Below are 17,264 nucleotides of genomic sequence, written 5' to 3' on the forward strand. Positions count from 1 at the left end.
GTCATCGCCCGCAACCGCCCAACACCGCTCCCAAGCATCAATCTCCACTCCACCACCGCCCACCATGTTCGCCGCCCGAGTCGCTGCCCGCCAGACCCCGCGCATGGCCCTCGCCCGCGCCCCTGCCCGCGCCGGCCGCCGCAACTACAGCTCCGAGAGCCCCAAGCAGTTCGCCGGAACCGAGGACAACGAGTTCAACCGCGAGCGTGCCCGCATCCAGGAGCACGGCGGAGAGAGCGGCGAGTTCTGGCGCAAGTTGAGCATCTAGTAAGTCGCTCTGTGTGTGCGGACCGGCTGCCAATCAGCGGTCGTGTATATGATATCACAATGGGGGAAAGGGAGGACACAGACTGCCATTGGGGAGGCAATTGGTGTCAATTGGGTTAGGAAATATGTGCTGACGACGCATCCGCAGCGTTGCCGTCCCTTGCATCATTCTGGCCTCCGTCAACGCCAAGCTGAGGTGGGATGCCCACTGGGAGCACGTCGAGCACGAGGAGCACCTCCACCCCCGCGAGGAGAAGCCGGAGTACCCCTACCAGAACATCCGCACCAAGAACTTCTTCTGGGGTGACGGTGACAAGGTAAGCCTGGTCTGCCGTCAGTTGCATGTGCCGCAATGCTGATACTAGGATAGACCCTCTTCTGGAACGACAAGGTCAACTACCACAAGAAGGACGAGTAAATGCTTCCGTATCCATCAATCAACTGGCTTTATGGTATCTTGGAAGCCTTCTCAGGCCCAATTTATAAATAGTAGAATGCAAGCTGCAGGCGTAGAACCAGCAATACATTTCCTTTGTACCTGATCTGTGTCCGCTTTGCTCTTGTGCATGCTCCTACTACCGCCTATTCCACATTGCAGCCCATTCTTCTCAGGTTTGCTCGATGCTGCTCATACCCTCTTCCCACACTCGGTTGTGATTCTGACTCCACTCCTCTGCCAGCTTCTCGTCGCCTCTCAGCTTCGCAATGATCGCCTTCTTCATAAGCTGTTCACACTCGCCATCTAGGTAGGAGCTCCTTTTGAAACACTCCCTGGCTCTGTCAATGTTCAGTTCAGCTTTTGCGATATAGCTGGTCTGTAGTCGAGACTCAGTCGTCTTTGTTGGATCTGCGAGGCCCATGAATGAGTCCGCAAGATGCGAGTACAGCGTGCCAGAGAGTATGTTATCTCCGTTCTCGAGAGACTGCGGCAGCACGGCCTCAAGCAGACGCTTTGCACTTGCGCATTCGCCCAGCCCGTTCAAGATGTTTGCGAGCAAGCCAACCGCAGACCACAGGCTGGGCATCAACTTCGCTTTGTATGCCACACTCGCTGCTCGCAGCGCAACACTGAACCCACGCTCCGGCTTTCCAACTCTGCGGAAGAGGTCGGCCTTCATGAGCAATACCGAGACACGTTGTAGGATGTCCGCATTGTCTTCCTTAAGCGACTGCGCGAGGTTCGAAATCGTCGTGAAAGCTACCGGGTAATCGCCTTTCGAGGCGAGGTAGTCGATGTAAGCCTCGGAAAGGAGGAAGTGAAGCTCGGGGTCAAGAGTGTCTGAAGATGGGTCTGTTGAGGGTTTGAGGGTTGCGAGCAGGTGAGAACAGGTTGACCAGTCGGATCTAGAAATGTCAAATCGAGTCTGTATGGCACTCCGATGACGTGAGAAGAAGACCGTACCTTCGAATAGCGCGTTTGAGCTTGATGATTCCAACACAGAGGATGAGATATTGATTGAACTTCAGAGATTTGTTTTGAGCGGTCAAGTCGATGGACTCGAATGCGTCGATGGCTTCATCATAACGCCCGCCCTGGCTCATCTGCATATCTGTCAATCAACCCGCCTAAGAATCACGTAGTTGCGTGAAGCTGGAACGCACAATGAAAGCCTGCCTCCCCACTGCTCGAAGCTTCTCGTCGACCGGGCAGTTGGCTCCGTGACAGTCGAGGAGTAGTTCGCAATGTACGTTCGCTAGATGTGGTATCCCGAGACGAGAGTACAGGGTAGACTGCAATAGCATCTGACCGCCGTAGTTGTTGACGTGTTCCTTAATGTCAAGGTGTGATGACTGGTAGATATGCTCGAAAGCTCGAGATATGGAGTCACCCTAATCGCTTTCGTCAGTTAAGGACCGTCTTGTGCATTGCCTCCACGCGTGGAAAATCGCTGCCGTACCGTAGAAAGACTCAGCTTTGCCTCGTTAAGCAATGTTGCACTCAGTAGGTTGTACATCTTGGACTCCCGAGCCTTCGCTTTCAGAAACGTTAGAGCATCTCGCTCGCTCCCAAGCAAGCTCATGTAGCCTGCACCCTTCATCTGCTTAGGGTATGCTTTGTTCATGTGGTTGAGCCAGCTCAGACTAAAGCTTAAGCATGTCATGTCCTGAGACTCTCGTGCTGTCGCAATGGTCTCGTTGATTGCAGCGATTGCTTCGCCGAAGCAACCAAAATCGGCTTGCAATATTGCCATATGAAGTAACGCATACTGGTAGTGGATCTTCTCGCGGGTCTGCATGGCATAGTCGTAGTAGCGGTGCAAGTTGTCGAATGCCGATGTATAGTCTCCTGCTTTCCAGGCATCAAAGAACCGGACAAGATGTGCTTGTCGATGTACCGTACTTGATGACGCAAGCATTCCGCGAAGCTGCGTCCTCATAGTTTCGGGCACCCGGTCACCGAAGCGTTGTAGGCGATTAAGTTGAAACTCCAGGATCCGGTCAAGGTCGTCTAGACTTATGCCCTGCGTCCCATCGTCTGGCTCGTTAAGGTCCCCATAAGCTATCTCGTAGACGTCGTCACCTTCTTGCATACCCATCTCAGCGACAACGGCATCTACACCGCTTGCAGCAAGTCCGGCAAGTCGCTTGGTCCACTGCGCTGTGGGTGCCCGGTACTTGACGAAGGATGACCAGAGCGCGATTGTGTCCTCGAATTGCAACCTGTCGAACTCAAGCCGTGCCCGTCGCACGAAGACGCCCAAAGGAGATGTCTTGGAGAGGTAGATGCGCTCTTGCGCATCCCCTTGTTGATTTGGAGGAGTCACCAGGAGCTCGCCGAGATTGTCGAAGAGGGAGTGCAGTGCATCGAATGAGTTCATCTCCCACATACTCTTGAGGAACAGGTCCAATAGTGTGCGGCCGGGCATGTTGGAGGCATGGCCTTGGAGAACATCTTCGAAACTGTGGATAGAGAAGGAAGGATCGTGGGGCGTAGAAGAGCGCTGTGATCTGGCGCTTGAAGAAGTTAAAGGTATAGTAGTTGAGAGGATGAAGGAAAGTATGGGTATTGTTGCTGAAGACGGTAGTGTGGAACTACAGTATGATCTTAGTAAGACCAGCAGACTGATCTTCTGTGCCGTAAGATAGCGTGCTGTGCCCATCTTGAACTTTGATGGTCCGGCGTTCGACTGAGAGCACTCCAGAAAGCTCTCCGGTGGTGAGACTATTGCCGCTCTTCACACTTGCAACATGGCTTTGCAGATATTCTCTTGGCTTCAGGCGATGACAGCGAAGCTAGGTTAGCGGATGAGCAAGTCTAATGGTGTGAAATAAGTGCTTGTTGTTCACACGCGGTGCAAGGCAAGCGCGAACTAAGCGAATTACCCAAACGCGTAGTCACGTTCATGCCTGAACCCAAGTCACCGAAGCTATCGCCCTACTTCTGGAATTGAGAATTCACATGTCCAAACGTCTCATTGGACATCCCCTTGTACATAAAGAACACAAGGTGCGCAAGAGTTGCTCGCTGTATCACCTGGAGATTTGCGTAGAACGATCGAACTGTATCATCTTTCCTATCTATTTGTCTCGGTGATATCGCGCACTGTTTCCTCCTGCACAGAGTCTTTCCTCCCAGCATTTTTGTTGTAATCTCCCCGCCTGAGCGAGCCTACGGGCAGGCCCTGAATGACACCCGGCGCACTCTGCAGAATATCGTCCTCCTCAGTCGCATTTGTCGCCCATATGTTACCAATGCTCAGATCGTAAGGACCTGGTATCCTGTCAATCAACGAGATGCCTACTGTGCGCACCTTTTGTGTCAACATCTCCCTCTGCGGCTCAACGACCTGACCGTGGTTCGTTCGTACAAATTCGCTCCATTTGATCAGCACTGTCTCCCACTCTCCCGGCGTCTTCGAATGAAGCAGGTGCTGGTGGATGTCTGTGGGTACGATTGAATCGGTCTGCACGTTTACGAAGTATTTGCGCCCGTCCGACTTGAACTGCAAGGCCAAGTACCCGTACAGGCTCACGTCCCAAAATGACTGACCGAAGATAGTACGTCCCCGTTCGAGTGTCCTGAACCCTGCGTACCCTGTCCTCTGAATGTGCGGTTGATTGTGGGGTAGTTGTGTGGATATGGTCCCGTGGAAGCGTGCGTGTGCGGGTTCAGTCTGGGTGACGGGGTGGTGATCGAAGTTGACAGTAGAGAAGCCTCCGATATCCTTGTCACTCATCTTCTTGCATTGCTTCAGATCCTCGGCAGTTTGAAAGCGGACTAGAGGGAAGGGTTTACGAGGAGAGCTCAAGCCTTCAAGCTTGAGAGCTACGCTGATGAGCTGGTGTCGCATGAGAGAGCTGCGGGCAGCACTTACCAAACTGTGAGAGGCGCTTAAACTCGTCCAAGCTGCGAGAGAAGAAGCCGCCAGGCGCGAGACACTGCACAGTTGGGCGCATTGTGATATGTGGCCTATGCGACAGTTGCTGGTTGTGAGATGGCGACTTTGGCTGCCGCGGTGAAACGATGACGACCACGGCGAACCATGCAGGTGCCCCCGGCCCTAGCGACTAGCCAAATTTTGGTCGGAAGTCTGGAGTCTTGCATTCTACATTGTATTTCCCCTTCAGCTAATTCATACCACAACTTCGAATCGTGACGTTCCTTCTCGCTCACACATACATACATACATCGTACTGTGTGCGCCTTCCTAAATTATTTCATTCTTTTCACGCGACGCGCCGTTCCTAGATGACCTTCGAACACGCCTCCGCGCCTCGAGGCCTTCAAGACAACAACCCACAATTCGGACAGACATTGTTACCTTCCTCACGCGAACTTGGCGAAGTAGTACCAGTGAAGCTGCCAGATGGAGCACCGGTAGCCGCCGGGGGTCCGGCCTTTGCAAAGTCATGGGCGCATTTTGTTGCTGGAGGGTGAGGCAAAACCTATTCGAGACCAGCAAGACGAGATGGAAGGCTGACAAGGTCCAGTCTTGGTGGCATGGCCTCCGCGACCCTGACCGCACCGCTTGACGTCCTCAAGACACGCCTGCAATCGACGTACTATCAACAGCATCTCGCCGCCATGAGAACCGCCCGAGGGTTACCGCCTATCGAGACCATGTCCTTTGCACGCAGCTCATTGCTTCACATCCGCGAGACGGGAGAAATTCTGTGGCAAGTCCCCAAAGCGGAGGGCTGGCGAGCTCTCTTCAAGGGCCTCGGACCCAATCTGATCGGTGTTGTACCCGCTCGCGCCATCAATTTCTACGTATATGGAAACAGCAAGAAGGTCATCAGTACACAGTTCAACAATGGACAAGAAGCTGCGTGGGTTCACCTGTTCTCTGCGGCTGCGGCTGGTATCGTGACTGGAACCGCAACGAATCCCATTTGGTTGGTCAAGACTCGACTACAACTGGACAAGAACATTCACACTGACGGCCGTGGCCGCCAGTACAGGAACGCCTTCGACTGCACAATGCAGACCATCAGAAAAGAAGGGTTCTTTGGTCTGTATCGTGGATTGACCGCCAGCTACCTGGGTGTGTCAGAGAGCACGTTACAGTGGATGATGTACGAACAGATGAAGCTCGCTCTGGCCAAACGTGCTGAGCGAGTCGCTGCGATGGGACGAGCACCAACACTCTGGGATCAGACAGTCGACTGGACGGGCAAGGTCTCCGCCGCTGGCGCCGCCAAATTCATCGCCGCACTCATCACATACCCTCACGAGGTCGTCCGAACACGACTTCGACAAGCTCCTCAGCAGGACGGTCGCCTGAAGTACACCGGTCTTGCACAATGCTTCAAGCTCATCTGGAAAGAGGAAGGCATGGCCGCGCTCTACGGTGGACTTGTGCCCCACATGTTCCGTGTCGTACCCAGCGCTGCCATCATGTTCGGCACGTACGAGGGCGTGCTGAAGCTCCTCGGCGAGTCCAGCAACATGTAAAAACACCTCTTCACTTTCATTTCCCTTCACATGTATAACATTTGGCTGCATGGACACGGCGTTGCAATTGCTTGGGAGCATATACTGACGGCGTCTTTCCACTCGGTGTAAATACCCACCCATCTTCGATCTTACAGAACGCTTGTATAACAAAAGATGTATAGAAACTGGCGTGATCAGGTTGGGGCTTTAGAGTGGCGCGTAACGGTCTTGGTGTAAGAGTACGATTAGTATGAGTAAGCCTCAACTCAGTCACCAAAAGACGCATATGAAGAATCCAAACAATGGTAATTGTATCAGACCAAAGAACGATTCCCTGACTCCGAAATGCTTGTTGTGTCAGTGATACTGTTCGACGATGAATGCAATGGTCGGGAAGGTGGCCTGTGCGCCGTTCCTTCTCCGAACATTCGAACTTCGTGAACTTTTGTCCCATCTTCAACGCGACCCATTCGCGCCACAACAACCAATATGTCGACAAAAATCCCCCTCCGAATACCACGATTATCCGCGCACCCAATGCGTCATCAGTGCCTCTTCCAACGGCGCACCGTCCCCTCTACACCGCGATGCATTGCCGCAACGTCCGCGCGAGCCTTCTCCTCGACCCCTGCACGACCACGTAAGAAGGAGAACAGACTAGTAGACGGGAGAATGCAAATGGCAGCTGCAGAGGCGACGATTCGCGGTCAACCATCTCCCAACGTCCAGCAAGACAAGCGGGATGCGCAAGAGATGGCTGAAGATATTGGGTTACTGCAGAACACAATCATCCGCGCACCGTTTAGCCAGCTGCCCAAGCCTACGAGTTGGGAGTTCTACAGCTACTTCTGGTCGCTGCTCAAGGCGAAGTTCACGGCATTGTACACAAGGAGCCATTTTAAGAGATGTGTGCACAAGAAGGGCATTGCATCTTACCTACCTGTGGACTTCATGAGGCAGAAGGAATTGAAGAACAAGGCGAAGAAGATGTACAAGAGATACTACGACTTGCTTGCTGCGTACGTCTGCCTCTCAAGCCTCAACCCATAGCTTACATCAAAGTACGGACTGACAGTATTCCAGCGGCGACGCCAAATCCCTGCGAAAGCTCTCCCTCCCACCCCTTGCCGCCGCCCTGCGCTCCCAAATCTCCGCCCGTGGCCCCGTGAAGATGTCCTGGCAACTCCACAAATTCAAGTCCGCGCGCATCGTCTCGCACCGCTGCTCCCCGCTGGGAAGCGACCACCCAGACACCTCCTACCGCCAATGCATCGTGCGCTTGGAGTCCGAACAGCAGCTGTCCATGACACCCGTCTCGTCTCCCAGCGCCACGCACAAGACATGCGCGCCGAAGTGGACGCCGAGCTACGCGCAGAGCAAGCAAGACGTTATCAGCACCGCAGAACCAGAGCAGAATGCGGAGGCCAAGGATAAGGGGAATGTGCAGACTGTTGTCGAATATTTGGTCATGCAGACGAGGGTTATGGACGGGAAGGAGGAGGAGTGGAAGGTGTGGGGTTTCGCGAGTGAGTCTACGCCTGCGAAGATCGAGGAGGATGAGCAGTACTGGAAGAAGATGCTGGACATCCAAACTGCGTCAGCATGAAATTGAGGCTGGTACTGGAAGAGTGAAGTTGCAGAAAGAAGAAACATTGTAAGCATAGTTGTGTACATGCCAGGACATAGGCAACTGTATAAATTCCTGTCACAGAGAAACCTTGAAATGAAAAGGCTGTTATCACTTGTGTATTTTCCAGCATGGATTTTGTACCGAGCATTCTTGAGGCATGAATTGCAGATTCAACTTGTGATCGATGGCAGCATCTCAACCAGAAAATCGGCTCCCAACAACCGCAGTGCAACGCAACGTCAAGAGTGGGGCAACAGTGTAGATCAAGTGGTCAAGTCTTGGAGGATGTAAAGATTCATGTCGTGAGAATTCTAGCCATCGGTATCATTCATGGACGCATGAAACATTCTCGACGTCCAGCGCATATTGCGAACAGCCCCATAATCCCGTAGTCTCTGTCCCTGCGGCAGTGTCGTGCCGTTCCGTCCGTGTCAGCCTCAGCAAAACGAGCGTCATAAACGCATGGAGGGAAGAGCCTATGTCCCGCGGAACCCGAGGCGGTGCAGGTGCCGGTGCCTGGAGGGGCGGGACTCGCACTTGATAGCGTTTAGAAACCGTGGACCTGTGTGGTATCAGTATGTGGCCTGGCAACTACACGTCCTCGGTGGGTGACTCACCTTGATGGTCTTCGCATCGAGACCAAGGCCCTCCTTCTTGTCGGTCAAGAAATCCTGGATATCCTTGCGCTGGTCTCCCTGGAGCTGGACGACCTCACCCATCTCGGTGTCTGCGACTATGGTTCCATTGCAGGCGAACTTCTTCTTGATGACCTTGAGGATCTTCTTTTGGTCGAACTTCTTGGGCAGGCCTTGCACGGTGGTCAACGTCTTGCGTCCATTGCGCTCTGCGTTGTGTTAGCGCATTCCGGAGATGTTTGGTAGCGACAGAGTGGTGCCATATTGGGAAGGTCGAAGAATTTTAGGGGACTGAGATACGCAGGAGCGAGGGTGTGACTGCTCACGACAAGGGTTGAGATCAGAACCGTGACTACGTACGTTGGATACGGATGTGGATGTAGTCCTGGGACTGCGCTGAGGACTTCTCGCCGGTGCCTTCATCGGCTTCCGCGAACGGGTCGAAGGTCTTGAGATTCTCGATGGACATACAAACAAGTGTTGCGTGTGCGCTGTGGGTGGGGTTATTGTTACGTGCGCAGGGTATGCTATGCCGGTACAGCTGAGAATAGTAGAGCGTGCGTTTGGTGGACTGAGTGGTCGTGTGAGTGGAGGGTAAGAGTGTCTGCCCAGGTGTTTCGTGAAGGAAGCAGTAATGGTGGGGCGGCGGGGAACGGCTGCCGCACAGACCTTACGTCGCAATTGCCCTGATGTCCTGATTCGCAAGGCACGAGTGAAACATCAGACTGCAAGACAGTCAGCTTCGAAGCTGGTTTGCTCGAATGAATTACGTGATTCTATCCAGCTCTTCAATATTTCGTTCAATGCACCAGAATTTCGCACGGCACGCTAGTGCCTGCCTTTCTCATTATACAGTTACACAGTACGCCTGTCGTGCTCAACGGCTTAGCGCGCCAACACTGAACACAGCAACGCTTCATGCATGCTTGGTGAAAACTACGACGGAGGCGCCGCAGCTGGTACTGCCTGTGTTCCAGTACCTGTCCCGATGCTCCCAGGTGGGGGCGGCAGAATGAGTGAAGAGTAGCCCTTTGTGATACCGAGTCAGTCGTCCATGATCGGCTCGACAACAGGTTCCAACACTTACAACGAGTAGAGACATCACTGTGGCAGGTTAGCAAGACTCCTGTTGGTCAGATGGGGGCTACTTACCGGCCATGCCAACTGAAAAGTAAGCCGGGGTTGTGGACGTCTTCTTTTGCTCTGGGGTCTCAGCGAGCCACGACTGCACGGAGAAGACCACGGACACCCTGCAGCGAATCAGTAGGTGATCGGGCAAAAGCAAGCTGACAACATACCAGCCGATCATCCTATTCGAGAGGAGTCATGTCAGTGCTGCAAGCCGATTCAGACAAAGGCGCCGTACTTGTTCCGGGTGAATATCTGGATATCATATCAGCCGTGCAACGTAGACGCAGAAAGTGGTACATACAGCAGCCATGGGCAGCGTGCTTGCCATCGTGCCTTGGTCATTGCATCAGTATACTCTAGCTGCATCCACACGAACAGACAGTCACATACTCGACATGTCGCCATCTGACTTGTCCTTGGCCGGTTCGGCGTAGGGCACAACTGTGAAATATCAGTGCACGTGATCTACCATGAACCGGATGCATGGTTGCGTATAGGGGAACACGGCGAAGGGCAAAGTGCAATCGGGGGCCGGCGCAGGCACATACTGAGGTCGGCGCGTCGCATATCCTTCTTTCCCTGGAGTGAGGCCATGGTGGAGCTGTATGAGCGGTGTAAGGCCGCAGTGGAGACGAAGAACGAGATGGTGTTGGTGATGCCGTAACGTGAGGTCCGCCGAAAGCGCGGGCGGGCGTTGCGCTCGGCATTCGACCGACATATCTCCCCATCTGCATCGGAACCTCTCAACACGTCTGTGTCCGTGACTACCCACCCTTGCCAGGACCCTGTGAGGCTGCAGATCATCCTTACTCCCTGTTGTCTCCACCATCGAGTGTTCTCGCAGCCTCCTGCCCTCCTATGTGCCGCCCGCTGTACCGCACCTCAGCTACTCGACATTATCCCGCCTCCCTTCCGTCACTCGGCCGTGCACACCGTCAACGATGAACCCGCTCTCGGTGCGATGACCTCTCGTCCTGGCCCGGGAATCCATGAGCAGTCCCGTGGCAGTGGTGTGCCTCCTCGGAATCAGGTGCGGCGGCGGCCCTCGAAGCCGCTGAATACAGCGCTTCCCCAGCCCGACTGCATCGATCCCACTCTTGGGGACGAGCGACCACCCGCACACAATGGCGCCGGCGAGACAGCAAGACCACTGCCCCGGGGGCGACCGCAGCTGTTCTACGGCACCGCACCGAACGACGGCTACGAGCTGTCTATCCATCCCTCCTTCCCATACCAACCGACCGCGAATCTACCCGTGCCGCCAAGGCCAGGTTCCGTACACCTGAGAGATGTATCGAACCAGCGTCGCATTGTTCCGGGCGGGACGGGCGTGAAAGAGCACCCCAGTGTTCAAGCGCCTGAGGTTCTGTCTCCACCTGTTCACTTCCCTGGGGGCAAGGCCGCGGATGTGTTTCCATGGACCGGCAACTCCCCCGAGGATACGTTGACAGAGGCGCTGGTCAAGGGCGGTATCAGCAACAAGCCACAGATTATGAACGAGACGAACACAGCTCGGCCCTCGTTATGGTCGAACCTGAAGAACAAGTCTGGGCTCTCAACATTGTCGACGCTGTTTGTCGCTGTGCTGGAAAAGCGTCAGCAGACTGGACGTCTCCAGGAGCCGAACACGTTCAAGCCTCCGCCACGCCTCACCCTTCGCGACACGGCAAGAGAACAATGGCTACACGATTTGTCGAATCCAGCCCACGGCCTCCGTCGCTTGAGTCGTACCATACCCCACGGCCTCACTGGCAAGGTACTGTTGGAGCAGTGCCTTAACAAGAATATACCTCTACCAAGAGCGCTGTGGCTGGCCAAATGTGTGGGCATCAACGAGCTGCGCGCTCACAAGCGAAAGGGTCAGGCGGGCACTGTGACGTGGGTCCGAGGATGGACAAGCTCGGTGGAGCAGTTCTTGGACGGTATTCTCTCCAGTATTGGCACTGGAGAGTGGAAGAGTCGCATCACATACTCGTATGCTACCCTTCATACTGAAGGATGTATAAGCTAACAATGTGCAGACTCCAACTGGCAACTTTCCTATACAAAGAGTGTCTGCTAGACGTGGACCATTTCCTCGACTGGATCCTCCACAGTTTGGGAGCATGTTCATCCGAGCGCCTGTTCATCTGGCTTCTCATTGTATCTATTCCCGCCTATTGGAAAGATATCACATCGTGTCGAATGCGCGGCAAGCGTCTGGCAGAGGCGCTGCTCAACCATGTGACAAAGGCGAGCTATTTCACACAGACTCAAACTCTCATGTGCTAACATATAACAGCTTTCTCAACAATACGTTCAAACACCACCGTCTAGGTTGTCGCAATTCCTTGAAAACACCCTGATCAAGCTCCTCGCCATACGCCCTGCATGTCTACTCATCCCGAGCTCCTGGCGCCAACACAGCACTACTCTCCACAGTCTTGCAGAGAGGATAAATCATCCTCAGATTGTACATGGAGTAAAAAGACTAGACGAACGGAATTGCAGGCTACAGCAGTCGTCCAAAATTGCTCCGGCCGCTTCCATGACATCAGCGGGTCAAGTCTATCGCATACTTGACAATGTCGATTACAACAACATGGTCCGTATAGAGGAGGTCTCTACCGACTGCATGGAGATCATCTCAAACCCTGTCAACCTAGTATCAGTCCTGTTTCAATGGGCATGCTCATGTTATCGCGAAGGCTCACACAGAGCATGCCTGGCGACTCGACTGCTCCGCAGGTGGGCCCAACTTGGTGCAGACATATATGAGTGTATTACAACATATCTTGAGGGTATGAGTTGGGCTAAGAGCGGCGACTCTCGTATAATCTTCAAGATCATCTCCGAATTGGTACGCTCGAGGACATTTGCAGCTGGTCGTTACATGCAATGGCTCATCGCTACTGGATCGATTGCGCAAGATTTGGATCTATCACTGGTAAGCAGTCTCTTTCTTCATGATAATTCAAAACTTACTATGAACTAGCCTGCGGCGTGGCCTGTACGTCTGATTACAGAGATACCCATCAGTGGATTACCAGATCAAGTACGCACTCTGCGCGCAACACTTCTGCGCGGGACTGCGCACTCGGCGGACTGGGAAGAACAGATCTTGAGCCACGCTAAGCTCGCCATCTCGCAGCAAATGCCAGCATTGTGCGGCGTAGGCTATTCAGGGTTGGACCATCCTAAGCTTGACATTGGCAAGCTTGGATCTACAGTCAGGATCGAGCTTGGCATTTGGCTCCGTCAGCAAGTTGCTCGATATGCTGAGGTCAATGAACAGTAAGTCATTCCACCGTACCTGTGCTCGTATGATGCTAAAATTTTCCAGCGTACCCACCAAAGACCCTGCTGTTGAGGAGACTGCCGCAGTGTCTTTGATCACACCGCATGACTTCCACACGGTCCGGTCTTACCTCGAGCAGTTTGAGGATCTCCCGCTACTTGCAGATGTTGTCAATATTGTAACCTCATCATTGGATCCAAATGTACTTGCCTCTGCCACGGATACGATGCATTACCACCTGAAAGCTTTTCGTGCCATCGGTGCCTTCGACTCTCTGTTCGGGAGAGTGGTGACACGGTATGCAGCAATTCGGACTATACGATTCCCCGAACGCGAACTACTCCTCAGTCTCACCAATCTGACGCGAACACTGCGACTGGATAATTCGCTCCTGCAGCTGCTGAGCTACGACCTAAGCCGACTGGACCAGAAGAACTCGATGGCCGCCTGCTCTCCAGCATCTGATAACATGGGTGAGGTGATGTACAACATCTTATCTAGTCCCGAAGACGAAATCGAACGCATACTTTCAAGCGGCAATAGTATGGATCAACAGGTTATGGCTCGAGTACTACGTAAGATCACCAGTAGTCTACAAGACTGTGTCAGCAAGGGTCTTCTACAGTCCGATAGCTACTCCGGTTGGTTCTATCGTCTGCGCAGCTTCGACGATTCGACTTTCGATGTGGTACTGAACGAGTGGGTGAACCTTTGCTTGCTGAACCATCAAGTCGAGGTTCTGTTTCTTGCATTACCTACCCTGGTGGGATCAGGGTGTATGCCTCTTTCTGGGTTTTTGGATAGCCTGCGAGCTTACGTGGGCAAGACGGCACCCGGACAGCCGGAGATGGCCTTTCGCGTTGCTTTGGAAGGCTTTCAGAGCCTACTGCCCTCCGATGTCCTGACAGGCACGTGGTCACCTCAAGACAGATATCGCTACCGACTCGAGCAGCATAATCTGTGCTATGAGGCAGAAGCACGTGTGGTTCAGTTCATCAGCGAACTCATTGAACTTGGTACATCCTTACCAGCACAAAAATTCGGGCAACAGTTGTCCAGCCTCTTGTCCAGCGGTCCAGTGCTTGGTATTTTGAAACATTATACCCTCTCCGACATGGCTTCGCTCTCTAAGCTCATGAAAGCAAACTCGAACGAAGGTTTGAAGAGACGGTACCTCAAAGCCGCATTCGGTCTGTTGTTGGACCCTATCGGTAATCATGGTAAGCAATCCCGTACCATACAATTACGTTCTTGTACGCTAACACAAACCCCAGGTCTAGCTACGAGAAGTCCAGAACAGCAGATCCTCGCAATCTTTGACATAGCCAGTGAACTTTCAATGCCGTTCTGCAGAACCATGGTTCAGCAGATCTTCGAAACGGATTCAACATCTACAGAGCAATCATCTGAAGGGCTGTCTGCCGCGCTTCTGATTGCTATCAAGTCAGCTCTAGAAAAAGACCAGCCATCTGGGTTGGAGCTTCTAGCCATCCTAGATAGTACTCTCACAGACAAGGTATGTAGAATCGTTACGCTCAACCAAAGCTATACTCATGGTTCATAGATACGACAACACGCCGAACGCGAGATCATCGATGCGTCGTCTTTCCTCACTACATCGCCGTTCGATTCGCAGGGCTTAGGCCAGACATCACCAGCATTAATCCAGAAGTATCTCGCAGTCATCGACCTGACTACGGGAGAAGCTCCAGAATCGACTGATCAATCGGCGATGCTGATGGCACTGACTGATAGATTCAAAGGCATGGCTCAGGCTCTGACTTCTCTGTGTGGTATCGGCAAGCCACCAAGTCATAATGACAGCTTGACAGTGTCAGACTTGTATACATGGTATGACGGTCACCTGCCCTCCCACGTCTTCACTAATCGCCAGTAGGATAAACGCTCTATTCCGCGTCCTCATCTCGCACAGTGCTTCGCTTGTACGGAACGCAACGCATCAGCATCAGACTGCCCTCATGATTGCTTTGAAATCTTTGATTGTTCATCCAGCCCTCGAAGTCTATCCACGGATCGCCGAATACATCTTCGACGTAGCCGTCATTCTGTCCGATCTTCTGTCCGACGATGTCCGCACCCAGCTCGCTCGTGCCGAAAGTACCACATGCGCGGATGATCCTCGATGTTCTTTCATCGTAGGCACTACGATGCCGATCGATGGCTGGCTTGTGCTGACCAAGCCTGTGAACCAACCGCAGCCCGCTCAAAATCTTGCGCCCTCCCAACCGCAGACTCCAGCCCCTATTCAAAGCCAGTATCAGAATCCGCAGATGCCAGGCTCGGGTGCACCGACACCTCAACAACGATACTTCGGCCAGCAGCAGCAACGCCAGCAACAAATGCAAGCGCAGCAAGCTCAGCAAATGCGAAACTATCCTCAGTATCCACAACACACACACCCGCAGAACAAGATGCTCCCTGCGCAGCTGCAACGGAACCCCTCGAATCAACTGCCTCCCACACCACTGCAACAAATGCAACACATGCAGCACATGCAGAGCCTTGCGCAACAGCGAGCCACCCAGCCATCGCCAGTACAGTCTCAGCGTCCTACCCCTGCAGTGGATGGGCCAGGGGTCACGACCAACAAGCTGCCAGCAGTGCAAGCGAAAGAAATGAGACAGTTCCCCTATGCGCAACCAAGATGGGAGATTTTGGCCGAAAGTTCTGGCAACCCCAATGCAAACGAGACAGCGATCAACCTGAGCTTGTTCGGTGCCAGAAGAGCCTGAATAACCTTGAGTATCTCGTCAACATTTTCTTCTTATTCCTTCACATCTATTTTAGCGTTTCTTTTGTTCGTCAAGTTAGGGTATATGGGTTCACATGCATGCAGCGTAGCGGTGGCGTTGATTATTAGGAAGCTCCCCATGGCATGCCTGCATTACAATGGCGTCGGATGCTTTGATCAGTCAGCATTAAGGAGTTGTATATATACGAACCTCGATACAGTGTGATATGATTACAGCATTTGGGGTGAAGGTGGTGAGAGTTGGAGGCTCTTTGGTTCGTTGCATATAAGCACGCAGTATTCACGGTAGATCAAGGAGCACGAAGGCACATGAAACAATCGTCCGCCATGTTCCATTTCCACGCATACCTAACAATCTCCTCGAGACCCACTTCATGTGGACTTTCCGGTGATCTTCTCGTAAGCCTCCCTGTACTTTGCTGCCGTCTGCTGCACAACATCCTCTGGTACCTTCACTCCCTCCTTCCCCTTCAACCCATTGCTCGTCAACCAGTCGCGCAGAAACTGCTTGTCAAAGCTTGGCTGCGCCTTACCCAGGTTTTGTTCCCACGTGTCCTTGGGCCAGAAACGACTGCTATCCGGCGTGAGCACCTCGTCAACCAACACCACCTCATCCTTCTCATCGAGCCCAAACTCAAACTTCGTGTCCGCAAGCACAATACCCACGGACTCGGCGCGTTTAGCAGCGGCCTCGTAGATCTGCAGACTCAGCTCTTCAACCCTTGCTGCAATCGTACGGTTTGCGATGATCTCACGCGCCTTCTCGGGCGAGATATTTTCGTCTTTGTCGCCCAGCTCGGCTTTGGTGCTCGGTGTCCACAGCGCCTGGGGAAGCTTCTGGCCTTCGATTAGTCCCTCGGGGAGCCGGATGCCATTGACGGTGCCGGACTTCTTGTACTCGGACCATCCCGAGCCGGTGATGTAGCCGCGCACAATGGACTCGATGGGAATGATGCGCAGGCGCCGGACTTGCATGGAGCGGTCTTGGAAGGTGGTTAGGGTGGAGATGGGGCTGGGGAGCGTGTTGCTGATGTAGTGGGTTTTTAGGCCGGGGACGTGCTGGGGAAGGTAATTGAACCAGTAGATGCTGAATTTGTTGTCAATGTTGAGTGTAGATGGAATGGAGGCTTGGTGATTGGTACCTCATGGCAGTGAGAAGGGCGCCTTTTCCTGGGATACCCTATGTGTACATTAGCTTGGACCACTTGAATAGGACACCAAATACTGAGAACGAAGAGTTGGTTGTTCTCTGATTTCTGTCGACTCACATTCTCCATGATAACATCGTACGCCGATATTCGGTCGCTGGCAACGAAGAGCAGTGTGTCATCGTCCACTGCGAATAGGTCGCGGACTTTGCCTGATGCCACCTTGGGAAGCTTGCCCTGAATGTCAATGGTAGTTATTGTTTCCGACATTTCCGTTGCTTGATTGTTGTGTGGAAGTTGTGCGACTCATTCAATTGCCCGACTTGGAGTTGAGTATTTTGTGCCTGCATGACGCTAGGGTGGGGCAGACCCTTGCGGGGCAGGCCATTCATCACTCAAGTCAAAGAACATGAACATCTCTGTATCACAATCTTTACAAGTTGGATTTTGCTTGAGAATGTCGCTGAGCTCAAGAGGCGAAAGCACGCACAAGATGATCCGAGACTTTAGAGCACGTGAGTGAGG

The 17,264-nt window shown here is 53.2% G+C and overlaps 8 protein-coding genes across 8 annotated transcripts; 4 read left to right on the forward strand and 4 right to left on the reverse strand.

Annotated features, from left to right (window-relative positions):
- Positions 1 to 64: 64 nt before the first annotated feature.
- Positions 65 to 765, forward strand: BU25DRAFT_449665 (COX6A-domain-containing protein; the record flags this gene model as incomplete). Its single annotated transcript, XM_033709651.1, has 3 exons — positions 65 to 267; positions 416 to 584; positions 638 to 765. The coding sequence occupies 3 exons, from the start codon at positions 65 to 67 to the stop codon at positions 683 to 685; spliced, it is 420 nt and encodes a 139-aa protein (XP_033560143.1). The 3' UTR covers positions 686 to 765.
- Positions 766 to 805: 40 nt separating this feature from the next.
- Positions 806 to 3,506, reverse strand: BU25DRAFT_441069 (uncharacterized protein). The gene is made up of 4 exons (XM_033709213.1): positions 2,166 to 3,506; positions 1,870 to 2,097; positions 1,670 to 1,809; positions 806 to 1,611 (listed from the first exon to the last, which is right to left on the reverse strand). Exons 1-4 carry the CDS (start codon positions 3,366 to 3,368, stop codon positions 876 to 878), a joined length of 2,307 nt encoding a protein of 768 aa, XP_033560144.1. The 5' UTR covers positions 3,369 to 3,506; the 3' UTR covers positions 806 to 875.
- Positions 3,507 to 3,762: 256 nt separating this feature from the next.
- BU25DRAFT_396068 (CIA30-domain-containing protein) lies at positions 3,763 to 4,689 on the reverse strand. The gene is made up of 2 exons (XM_033704815.1): positions 4,584 to 4,689; positions 3,763 to 4,534 (listed from the first exon to the last, which is right to left on the reverse strand). The coding sequence occupies exons 1-2, from the start codon at positions 4,663 to 4,665 to the stop codon at positions 3,783 to 3,785; spliced, it is 834 nt and encodes a 277-aa protein (XP_033560145.1). The 5' UTR covers positions 4,666 to 4,689; the 3' UTR covers positions 3,763 to 3,782.
- A 141-nt stretch (positions 4,690 to 4,830) lies between these two features.
- Positions 4,831 to 6,458, forward strand: BU25DRAFT_396071 (mitochondrial carrier). Its single transcript, XM_033704816.1, has 2 exons — positions 4,831 to 5,142; positions 5,200 to 6,458. The coding sequence occupies exons 1-2, from the start codon at positions 4,958 to 4,960 to the stop codon at positions 6,161 to 6,163; spliced, it is 1,149 nt and encodes a 382-aa protein (XP_033560146.1). The 5' UTR covers positions 4,831 to 4,957; the 3' UTR covers positions 6,164 to 6,458.
- A 155-nt stretch (positions 6,459 to 6,613) lies between these two features.
- Positions 6,614 to 7,878, forward strand: BU25DRAFT_371153 (uncharacterized protein). The gene is made up of 2 exons (XM_033703975.1): positions 6,614 to 7,164; positions 7,229 to 7,878. Exons 1-2 carry the CDS (start codon positions 6,635 to 6,637, stop codon positions 7,749 to 7,751), a joined length of 1,053 nt encoding a protein of 350 aa, XP_033560147.1. The 5' UTR covers positions 6,614 to 6,634; the 3' UTR covers positions 7,752 to 7,878.
- Positions 7,879 to 8,040: 162 nt separating this feature from the next.
- BU25DRAFT_492494 (translation initiation factor SU) lies at positions 8,041 to 10,135 on the reverse strand (the record flags this gene model as incomplete). Its single annotated transcript, XM_033711646.1, has 10 exons — positions 8,041 to 8,337; positions 8,393 to 8,619; positions 8,771 to 8,981; positions 9,498 to 9,514; positions 9,563 to 9,660; positions 9,709 to 9,720; positions 9,777 to 9,793; positions 9,843 to 9,874; positions 9,932 to 9,982; positions 10,090 to 10,135. 10 exons carry the CDS (start codon positions 10,133 to 10,135, stop codon positions 8,323 to 8,325), a joined length of 726 nt encoding a protein of 241 aa, XP_033560148.1. The 3' UTR covers positions 8,041 to 8,322.
- A 167-nt stretch (positions 10,136 to 10,302) lies between these two features.
- BU25DRAFT_492495 (uncharacterized protein) lies at positions 10,303 to 15,992 on the forward strand. Its single transcript, XM_033711647.1, has 8 exons — positions 10,303 to 11,515; positions 11,563 to 11,773; positions 11,823 to 12,467; positions 12,516 to 12,814; positions 12,864 to 14,038; positions 14,093 to 14,334; positions 14,383 to 14,669; positions 14,716 to 15,992. The coding sequence occupies exons 1-8, from the start codon at positions 10,503 to 10,505 to the stop codon at positions 15,569 to 15,571; spliced, it is 4,728 nt and encodes a 1,575-aa protein (XP_033560149.1). The 5' UTR covers positions 10,303 to 10,502; the 3' UTR covers positions 15,572 to 15,992.
- Positions 15,914 to 17,196, reverse strand: BU25DRAFT_449671 (phosphoribosylaminoimidazole-succinocarboxamide synthase). The gene is made up of 3 exons (XM_033709652.1): positions 16,860 to 17,196; positions 16,734 to 16,771; positions 15,914 to 16,678 (listed from the first exon to the last, which is right to left on the reverse strand). The coding sequence occupies exons 1-3, from the start codon at positions 17,007 to 17,009 to the stop codon at positions 15,964 to 15,966; spliced, it is 903 nt and encodes a 300-aa protein (XP_033560150.1). The 5' UTR covers positions 17,010 to 17,196; the 3' UTR covers positions 15,914 to 15,963.
- Positions 17,197 to 17,264: the final 68 nt, after the last annotated feature.

This window comes from Macroventuria anomochaeta (assembly GCF_010093625.1).
Source record: "Macroventuria anomochaeta strain CBS 525.71 unplaced genomic scaffold BU25scaffold_23, whole genome shotgun sequence".
Lineage (NCBI taxonomy): Eukaryota > Fungi > Ascomycota > Dothideomycetes > Pleosporales > Didymellaceae > Macroventuria > Macroventuria anomochaeta.